This window comes from Nestor notabilis, unplaced genomic scaffold, assembly GCF_000696875.1.
Source record: "Nestor notabilis isolate BGI_N333 unplaced genomic scaffold, ASM69687v1 scaffold31770, whole genome shotgun sequence".
Classification (NCBI taxonomy): domain Eukaryota; kingdom Metazoa; phylum Chordata; class Aves; order Psittaciformes; family Psittacidae; genus Nestor; species Nestor notabilis.
In genome coordinates, this window is record NW_009913001.1 from 317 (window position 1) to 11,246 (window position 10,930).

The following is a 10,930-nucleotide window of genomic DNA, read 5'->3' on the forward strand; positions in this document are numbered from 1 at the left end:
GGGCCGAGCGCAGCACGACCCGCCGGAGCGCGGCCCAGCGCCTTTTCTTCCCTGCGGGGCAAGTTGTTACACGCTGTCTCGAACAGGCAGCTAAAAGCTCCTTTTTAGCTTCTACCGTTCCTTACAAGCGTGCTTGGTAAAACATCTGACCATCTTTTACTGCACATCGGGCGAAGAAGTGTGGTAGGTTTAAGTTTCCCACACTAAAGCAAGGGCCACCCTTTCCTTTAATCACATATCGTTAAGTCCTGGCTATGTCTTCTCCTCTGTTGTCTTAGACTTCTTGGTTTACTTCATTACATATGAGCCATGCGCTGTTGTGATGATGTGGTATTTCATTTCAAAGGCTTCAGTATGCATGTTTGGAAACATAAGATGCAGTCCTCTGCTATGAACCTGTTCTGCAGAGACCACCTAGAACTACAGACCATATAAAAATAGGATGTGAAAAAATCACTCTCAAATACATTCTTCAAAATGCTCCACTAGAGGCACGAGGAAACAGAGCACTGTGATTTCCCTACCCCGATCCCTAAGGTTGAAGAGTGTGGTTTTTTACTTAAGTTGGCATTGCTCCTTGTTTTGTACAGTAAGTCTTTTCCAAGTGGTGAAAAAGAGCCTTGGAAGTAAGCCAAATGCTTTGCACAGTAATATCGCAGTGCAAGACACAGGTCTTCCCATTGTTTACCTACGTTCAACAGTTACTAAACAGTTATTGCATTTATTATTTCTGTGGCTAGTGCAAGGGAAAAGAACGCCTCAACCAGAGTTGGTAGGTTGGAATGAAGCACTTCCTAGTCTAGACTACTTATAAAAATGCCTTTATTTCTAAAAACATAGATAAACCAGGGAAAAACATTCATACAAGAAAGCATTTCAGGAAAATGAACAAAAAATTTACTAAGATACAGACTAAAAGGAAACAGGAAGTAAAATGCAACCTGCATTTCACAAAATTAGCGGCACAGGACATTTTAGAACTGTTTACTGCCAGAGAAGAACTAAATTCTTTGCCACGTCTTCCTCTATCATATTATAATACCCTTTATTCCTATTCTCATTTTTCTTTACAGATAGGAGATGCTATTTTAATTTTGAAGATTACATCATCATACTCACCATCAGTTTAAAAATAAAACTAATCTAGTGTTTATTTCTTAGAATTATTCCTTCCAATGGCAACCATCCTAATGGCAGTAAAATTGCTGAAATATCAGAATTTACTGTTCAATCCTAGTCAATACAGGTATTCTTCTATAGGAACAATTCCAGCTCAAGATGCAAAAAATACAGGCATTTCCAAGGAGCAGTCTGAAGTTAGGGTTTTTTTTGAAGTTCAGCCTTTTATATAGCAAACCTGTAAAGATGACTCTATGTAAACTTAATACAACGTTTATGGTTTAATGGCCAGTAACGAGGTCCTTAATCCAGTCTTAGTCACTTTCCTACTTGAAAATTAGAAACAGAAAATCAAATGACTGCGTGATAGTAAAACAACTTTTCCAGACCCAAGAGAAAATAACTAATTTGATGAAGTACATTCATGGAGCTTTATCATTCTCATAGAAAGAGAAAATGTTAGTGAGTTCATATTTACTCCTGTGTAACACCATTTAAGAATGAAAAGTTTTGTAAGATAACAGAACTTGAAGGATGCTCTGTTATTCTTAATAACGATAAAGGCAACAGACCAATTATTTGAAAAAGCAATTTAACAGGTAGTGAAACATGCCCGCCCTATTAATAGTGTTATGCACTGGAAGAGAACTAGCTCAAGAAGTTCCTTGCTTTATAGAGTAAAAGGCATTGTTCTTAACTGAATCCTCTCCATGTGTTTTTGTAGGGTGAAAATGAATGAACAGACTGTGTGTGCAGTATACCTTGGAGAAAATTTCTGCCTCTATTTTGCAGGTAATTACTACCCACTGCTGGGAGAGACACACTGTGTCTTCTTTCTGCATGGAAGATCAAAAGCTGATATACAATTCAGTCCTTTCCTTGGGCTGGCATCCCTGTTTTTGTGGAATCCTACTTTTTTCCCCATTTTACCCAAGCAATCCTCAAAGCAGTTTCAATCCCAACCCACTTAGAAGAACCATAGTTCTTGGATTATGGAGGCAGGCTGTTCACTGCAGAAAGAATCTGAGTTTGAGACAGCTCTCCCAGTGTGTTAATAGGTCAGTTTGAAATACTGCTAGCCAAGTACTTGAGTCACTGGAATATTTGGTGCTTCATACAATATATTCCTGTAAAGGACACTCAGAAAGGTTGGAATACTGTGGAGTAGACTTGGAAGAAGTGGTGACTTCCTATCTCATACAATAAAGTTAGAAAACAGTTTCTTCTTTAAAAGCTATTTGTAATGATTGTTGCTTGTCCTTTTGCTCACTTAGAATAAAGGTGCTGATGAAAACAAAAATTTGCATGCCATTTATTCCTTGGTTATAGGCTTAAACTGACCTGAGCTGCTCACCCTTAAGTAACCCTAAAACATTTTGCATACCTCTTGGTTTGGTGGTAACTCCAGTTCTCAAATGACTGGTGGTTTCACCATTCTGTTGAGTTTGTTATGCTCACAGATAAAACACACTCTGCAGTTAGAACAGCACATCTGGGTGAGTTAGTGATACTGGGGAATACAACTGGAAACGTGTAGGTGGGTGGCTGCCAGTCTTGCACAACAAAACTGGGTGGGTAGAATGGTTTCTTTTGTGGGGGCAGAGGTTAATGGTGTTTTTTCTTTGTCTTTTTCATTGCTCACTTGGAACCAAGATGATGATGGTAAGATGAAAGCTCATATTTTATTACCTTCGTTATCAATTTTACCTGAACTAACCTGCTTACACTTACTAACCCATAAATGTTTACGGTGCCTGAGAGAACAAGTTTTCAAACTGATAATGGCTACTGTAAAAGAGAGCGCTACAGCTCACAGTCTCCTTTTGAAGCTGAAGTTGCTTTATTTCTTCATAAGGTACAGAAGGACCTTTTAATGCAATTCTAATTGTGAGGTAACTGTTGCTTCTGAACTCTCATTAACAGATATGGTAGCTTCTCTTACTTATGTATACAGACTGCTGTATTGTGGGAAATCCTTCTGAAAAGCCAGAGGTGGGAAGAATGACACAGCCTCTGTTTTGCGATTGCCATTCTAAGAACTTGTTTTACCTAGTATTTTAATGACAAGATTAAGCCTGTAGCAAACTAGGAACTGAGGAGACTGCAGCTAAAGTATTTCACCCTCTTTGCTTAACATTTTTACAGGGCTGGAGTGCGATGCCCTTTGTAAGGAAAAAACTCTCCACCGAGTCCTTCGAAATGTAAATAGCCAGCTGCTTGTGGTTCGACCAGATTTAAACATGGCAGCTTTTGAAGATGTGACAGATCAGGAGATGAAATCTGGTAGACCATTTTCCAAATATTTACTATAACCACTGCACTGCTGCTTTATTCTAAATGTGCTTTTGTTCTTTGTGATCACTGACTCTTAATGTTGAGAAAGTAAAGACTTAAATTAATTTCTATGAAAAAAGCTGAGAGATTAGATTTTTGGTGAAATGTGATCACAAACTAAGCTCTTAATGTCTTTTTTTATTTTTTTTAGGGGAAGGGTATATGTAGGATTACCAAAAACAAAAACAAACCCCCAGAAACATTTTTAGGTTTAAATAGACTATCAGAGCACTGAAAGCTCTTACTTTCTTCTAAAAGTAGCAGTTAACACTGCTTTTGGTTTTGCCTTTGATTGGGGGAGGGGTGGCTCAGCAATTCATTCAGAACTGTATTTGCTGAACACACATACACAGATATAATCTGCTTTACAGATGACTATTTACAAATCCAATTCTCACTTCATGCACGCACGTAAAAGGGTTTGAACATCCTAGCCATACTATCTGGCAAGTTCACATGCCTTCTTGCAAATTCTAAATCTTGGTTATTGAATGACTGCAGAAAGTCAAATATATGCTACCAGCAGTGTGAAAAATTCAGTCCTGGCTCTCCTGTCAGAAAAGTATCCTGAGAAGAACATAACACAGTTGTGTTGTTGCAGCTCTCTCCTGACTATTAAACAATTTCTATTTAGGCAATGGAATGCACTTCAACATTCACTATTACAAAACTACTACACCTTCATCAGGGATGCCTGTTGCATTCAGCATCCAGGTAGAAGATAAAAGTTATTACATGTGTTGTGAGAATGAATGTGGAAAAATGACAGTTCGATTCAGGGTAAGTATCTCCTTTCTGTACTTTATGTATGTGTAAGTAGTAGGCAAAATTAAGAATTCAAACATCTGTGAGCTGAACAAAACTGCTCAGGTCTTGTGCTGGGACTAACGCATTGCCTTTTTCTTCCTCAGGAAGGTGAAGTTCCCAAAGAAATTCCTGGTGAAAGTAACATAATCTTTTTCAAAAAGACATTTACATCTTGTAGCTCCAGAGCATTTAAGTTTGAATACTCACTAGAACAAGGAATGTTCTTGGCCTTTGAGAAAGAAGGCTACTTAAGAAAATTAATTCTGAAGAAGCTGTCAAGAGAAGATGAAGTAGATGAAACCATGAAGATAAGTTTCTAGCTTCAGTCACCAGCTGTGAAAGTCACCACCTATGACATACTTCAACAGTCTTAAAATATATTTTGGCTTTTTATTAAAGACATCTTATTATTTCTTTATCTGAGGCAAGCCAGTTTCATGTTTTTCACTACCGTAAGTCAGTACAAAAATGAGCATCTTGCAAAGGAAAACAAATTCAAATCCTTGGCAAAAAGAAGCAGCATATTTTCCAGCCAGATAGAAGAGTATTACACATAGAGGAAACAAGCATGTGCGTGCCTATATAGTCCTGTATAGTTTGATCCCTAAAATCTTTACCACTTGTTGATCAAAGAGCTTTTTAATTAGGTGAGTCATAGATGAGGTAGATCTATTTTGGGGAGGGAGAGAAAACGACTTAAAATAACAGATTTCATAAGCAGACCATGCACTGGGCCAATGAACACTTTCTTACATCCACATTATTTCCTGAGCATCTTCATGAATCTCAGTGAAATTCTCACCTTCAACTGAAATACAAACAACAATTTTTAACTTACTGGAAATCTTTCTTTAGAAAACTGCTAACTTAAGTGAACAGTAAAATTTCTAATACAGCTGTTTGTCCTCAAAGGGGCCAAGGAAAAAAAAGTTATGTTTTTATGTAAGGGGGCTTACATAAAAGTTAACAGTAAATTATAGGTTAGTGATGAAATGAAATGAAACAGACATTTGTCCTTCTAACAGCCTGGAACAAATGTAGATATGGGCAGCGCCCGTAAGGACCCTACCTTATTCTGTGTATGTGACAACACAACATATGTTGGGATCAGGCTGTGAACTCTATTTCACATTTAGAACTGAGCAAGCACTAGATTTCACCAAAACCAAAATTAGTGATGGAATGTATTATCCTTTTCTCCTATATATAAGAAATCATCCTTTTCTGCTCCAGCTCCAGGGAGTGATAACCTGAATGTTGGCTCAGGTGGGGTCCTGGGTCTTCAACTTGCCATGCAATAGAGCGGGTACAATTGTCATACCCCACCCAGGCAGAAGTAATCAGAGGAAACAGGAAGGCTTCTATCTGTCATGAAAGGGAGGAAAATACTCAAACTTGTAGAAGAAAGAAAAAAGTCTCAAGACTCATTTTGGTAAAAACCAAAACACCTGTTGTTACCAAAACAAGTCTCAAGCCTCCTAAAATATTTTAAAACATTAAGACTTGGAAAAGAACACTTGGTCAGTTTCACATTGAGCAGAAAGGGTATGTCTGTTGTCTTAGTTGTGGGAAAATGTGTTTATTTAGAAAATAAACTCCCCAAACTGTTGTAGATGAACATACACATTGCTGGGAAACTATGAAAGCCCTATCCTGTTTATGGCTCGTAAAACTAATCTGCAAAAGTATTTTCTAAGTATTTTTTTTCTAAGTAAGTCAATTTTGTATTTTCTAACGGACATTACTCTGTATTAAGTCAAGTCTAAGTCACCTCGAAGTATTAATTTTTTGTTTTGTAACATCTAAATGAAATAATGCAGAGTAACGATATGAACAGTAATGTAACAATATGAATTGGTATTTGAAATTCATTTTAGGAAAAAAAAACAGTAACTATCTGCAGAGAAAACATTTTAAGTAACTCAAAAGTAATAAGAAATGCTCAGAAGCACACACACTATTTCTGTAAATTCTTTATTGTATGAATTAAGAAAAAAATATTCCCTTTTCTGTATCAACTCTTGGGGTCCAAAGAGTTACAGGGTGTGTCTTACATACAGTTCAGTTGTTGTGATGTCAGAAATAAGAGTTTAATTTTCCACAAGCCATGTATGTTTTACAAAGTAGGAAACCAAATAACAGTTGTTTTAGAAAAACACTCATCAAAGCTGCCATTACAAGGAAAGTTACCTTCAGCTGTGTAAGTCTGCCACTGATACAACTAATTCCTCTCAATCTACAGTGCAGCTTAAATCAACTCACCCTCACCTGTAGTTCATCCACTTTAAATTTACTTTTCTAATATTTTTACTGCTGTTGGATGTTTATTTCTAAAAGTCTAGTTCTGAACTTGCTGCAGAATGTACATACTATGGATCCATTTGTTTCGCATTAAACACGTTGATAAAAATACGGTGAAGCAGAGGCAGCAGTGAACAATCATGTTTGTCAGGGACTTCATCGCATCTTAGAGGCTCCACAGCATAGCAACAGCCTTGCAGATACCAACATCATGATAGTTAAAGTAGCAGAGGCCAGCAAAGGTAACAGCTGACAGTACATACAGACCCGTATTGGCCAGTTTAATGGATGTATCTCCATGGACGTAGTCAGTTATAACCTGTCCAAGACCCCTACAAAATAACAAGAAGAAAAAAGCTGCAGTCAGGAAAGCACATTCCTCACTGGAATCCACTCCATTTATATGAACATACTACTAAGATGGCTCAAACACATCATTTTTTTCACCCGCTATTATCAACCTTTCCTAAAGAACACCCATTTCCGACTCAGAAAGAAGATGCACCTATTTAAGAACAAATAAAACAACATTCTGCATATTCTAGTTTAAAAAATAAAAAATACGGGTCAGAGTTTTCTTAATGGTACTGAGGAAACACGGTGTTTATTGAGCACAGCTCTTTCAGATAACAGAATCTGTAGAATTTGCCTCCAAGAAAGACTGGGCAGCTTATCTGACTTCCAAGGATTGAAGAAAAGAAACAAGGAAATACCCTTCTTGGTTGATCAGCAAGGTGTTGCCCTGGGACCAGCCACTGTCACAAATACACAGAAGACTCCTGGATGTGTATTTAGATTAAAAAATAGTTGCAACCAAAAAATTAGCATACTTTGGGTTTTTAATACATCTGACAGACTGCAAGTGAACTCTTGTCCAGATTTAAGCTATCCAGCAACAGGAAGACAGAGGATGCTGTTAAACTAACATGGTAGTTCTCTTGTACAATTTTGTACAAGTTCTCATGTACAAAAGTACAATTATGTTTGCTTTGTGCAATGACAGATGTCAACTTGGTTAAAAAGAGATACATATTTAATGCAACAATTTTCTTCCTAGGATTTTGCCTTGGTCTTACCTGAAGCTGAAGAACCTGTGTCCCACAGATCAAGACACATTAGTGACCTAGTAAAATTCAAAGTCCTGCAGCAGACATCTCTGAAGTGAACACTGAGCTCAGTTTCACTTAGATGGAGTTCTAATACCATAAGATGTCAAAAGCATGAAAAGAGGTGCAAGGAGTCCCTAGACGTACATAACAGAAGCAGAAGGGCGAAGCAGCAGAAAGGCAACTACTCTGAAACTGCTACAGCTATTTTTTACAACTGGACACTGGAATAAGGTCATGAGTGAAACCAGCCCCTACCCAGACTTCGAGCCTTCAGAAGTGTGGATAAATAAACCACAGTCAACTTGGGATTCACAGGTTGCCCTTCAACTGTGCTGTTGATAAGGGATTTTCATATGATCTTTGCATGGCAGAGTAAGACCGAGCCATGCTAAGACTTCTCAGAAGAAGTGGTGTATGACTTTACAGAACACTCATTCACAAAAGCCCTCACAGGAAAAGACCAGTGTCCCCAAGAACAGCTGATGTGCAGTAGACACACAACACAGGATTCACGAGGGCTTTATGATATGCCACCAGAAATGGTACACAAGATAAACATGGTTTCAGGCATCTTGAGTAAGTCTACTCATAGGTTAGTGTTGGGACTGATAACCACCTAAATACCTGAAGCACTATTTCCAACGCAGGACAATAAGACAAGATTTCCTAAGGAAAAAGGTAGCAAAAGCTGAAAGAAAACATCTCAAAAATATACACAATACTCCTCTGCAGTTTCTGATCAGCTATTAGAGGCATTATCTGATCTGTAAGGCAATAAAATTAACATTTATGGCAAGCAAACTCTCTTTTTTCTCTTACAGATACTGTAGCCCTATGAAAGTACAACAGAATTTTCCTACATAGTAACACCTTTAGGTCTGTCTTCTACAAGATAAAAAGTCAAGATTCTACATAGCCAGTGGCAAGGAAGTCCTCTTGAGTAAGATATTGTGTAGAGAATGGTTATGGATTCCTTTACAGTAATATTTATCCTGCCTTCTGACTGAGAGGAAGCATGACAAAGGAAGACCAAGGTATGACTAGTCTTGTCAAAGACTCTGACTGTCACAGAACTTCGAGAGTAAGGTATTTTACACTAGATGTATGACTTACTGTCATATACAGTATCTTAAATTAAGATTTAAGACTTAAGGCTTAGAGTCATCCTGACTATCAGACTTTACTCTTAATTCTGAAGAGCCTATTGTGCTTACCAGTGGCCATGGAGAGTAAGGGCTGCAGCCAGTGAATAGTCCATGGCTGGTCCAGGATACAGGTAGGCTGCAGGAAGGAGACCCAGCAAGAGGACACTGACAGCTCGCTCACCTGTCCAGTGCAAAGATGCAGCCCTGGAACTGCCTGCAAGGAGAAGTATTTTTCAGTGCAAAGCTCCTGTTCAAAGTGCTGTAACCTTAAAACCAGATTCCTCATCCTGATCAGCACCACTCAATTAGGTGTCTTCTCTGATCTCATTACTAGGCTTTCATCCAAGCAACACCTACATACCTTTGAATTACTGCTATAGAATATATACCTATTTTACAATGTCAAAAAGGTTAAACACCCCTCTCTTGGCTGCTGCTAAAAAAGAGAAGCTTCTTTTAATACAAAAAAATAGAATCTCAACAGGTGAAGACAAAACAAGCACCAGTCCTACTTTCACAACCTGCAGTTCAGGACTAAGGCCCAAATCAACCATCACAGGAAAGAAGCATCTCTGAAGGCAAAGCCTTTATTTCCTTACTGTTATGCACTGTTTACTGTTCCCACCCTTTGAGAAATAGCTTCCAGAACCAGATAGACACAACTGCAAATTCCAGTGAAAGGCAAATCATGATAGCAATGTGCACAGTTCTGCCCAGGAACCAGTATTGCTATTTTAAACTGTAAACAGCAGATTAAACTTCTGGCACAATCACAGTGATATATGGCCTAGAAGTAGCCTGAAGGATTTTAGGCCTCCACTGACACTGGGTACAATTTGAACCATGCAATAGATAACTCCAGAAACAGAAATGCCAGTTAGGGAGCTCTGCAATCAACTCTTACTGTTCAGAAGCATGCAGATACTTCTGGGGGGAAGGGGAAATCAAAACTTCTAGAAGTTTCAGGGGCAAACCAAAACCCTAGCATCGTAAGCAATACTTTGCACCAGAATGAACCATCAGCCCATGCTAAAAACACCACTGACTCTGTGAAGTTACCTTTATAATACAATACCCCCCAAAGTGCTTACCTAACACACAGATACTACCCATCCATCTAAACCAAAATGCAAACGTTCTTTGGTTTTGCAAGGTCAGAGAATTTAGAAAAGTGATGAGATAAAGAAAGCAAAGGACCTGAAACGAAACATGAAAGGGACCTAAGCTCCAGACTGCAAGCTTTCCCTGTAGAACTCCACAGCTGAGAACACTTCATAAGCACATGCAGGAAGTCTGTGGTTAACATGAAGTCCAGAATAGAAAGAAAGGAAATGGCGTGGTTCTGTTTAAGCCAATTACAAGTGTTCTTCATTCTTTCCACTTCCAAGTTGCATTATAAAGGCTACAAAATATCCTTAACCTCTGATCACAACATTTCTTGTATTTAACTGCGCAACTGACAGACCAGAAGCTAGTCTTGGCACGGTTATCTTTCACCACCTCTGTGTTATCTTACCACAGGGAGAGAGGAAAAAACAATCTAAGAAATACTTTCTGCCTGCAGGTATTAACCCCAGTGAATCAGAAGCTCTGCTGTTCAAGGGAGAAGTCACAACTACAGTGTTTACATATTACTGCTGCTAAACCATTAAGAAGTGTTAAACCTCCTGTTCTCTATTAAAATCTCTCAATCTTTTTTTCCACCACCACCTTTGTTATAAGCAGAGATTTACTTTTAACATTCAGGTAGGATCCTATTTAAAGACTTGCAGCATTCACATGCTTGGCACTGACACTGCAAAGGTCAGTTTCAAATCCAACCACAGGCCTTGGTTTAAGTCAGACCTGGGCAGAGAACAAATCAACAGCCGTGCTAACAAAACGAAAACCGCACTGTGGAAGGGGACCACGACACATTCTGGTATCTCCAGTATCCCTACGTCACCCAAGAAAACTACTGTGCCATGAATCGCGTTCTTCTGCCTCTGGTTGCTCACACTTGCCATTTAGAATCTCCGACCCAGCTCAAAGAACCGGCAACGCAGAACAGACCCGGGTGTAACCGGCACATGAAGAATGCGCCGTTCGGCTGGACTGGAGAAACCGTTTGGAGAA

At 38.8% G+C, this 10,930-nt stretch overlaps 2 protein-coding genes across 2 annotated transcripts in view; one reads left to right on the top strand and one right to left on the bottom strand.

The window, feature by feature from the left end:
* IL18 (interleukin 18) overlaps positions 1–4,615 on the top strand; it is a 4,859-nt gene extending 244 nt beyond the window's left edge. Inside the window, exons 2-6 of the mRNA XM_010022320.1 lie at positions 1,844–1,911; positions 2,773–2,781; positions 3,265–3,402; positions 4,088–4,233; positions 4,365–4,615. Of these exons, the coding sequence (XP_010020622.1) occupies positions 1,844–1,911; positions 2,773–2,781; positions 3,265–3,402; positions 4,088–4,233; positions 4,365–4,580 (577 nt within the window). The 3' untranslated portion in view covers positions 4,581–4,615. The remainder of the gene's footprint in view (positions 1–1,843; positions 1,912–2,772; positions 2,782–3,264; positions 3,403–4,087; positions 4,234–4,364) is intronic.
* Positions 4,616–6,727: 2,112 nt separating this feature from the next.
* SDHD (succinate dehydrogenase complex, subunit D, integral membrane protein) lies at positions 6,728–9,029 on the bottom strand (the record flags this gene model as incomplete). Its single annotated transcript, XM_010022332.1, has 2 exons — positions 6,728–6,893; positions 8,885–9,029. Coding segments are annotated over 2 exons (311 nt in total), but the record flags the coding sequence as incomplete, so codon positions are not given.
* Positions 9,030–10,930: the final 1,901 nt, after the last annotated feature.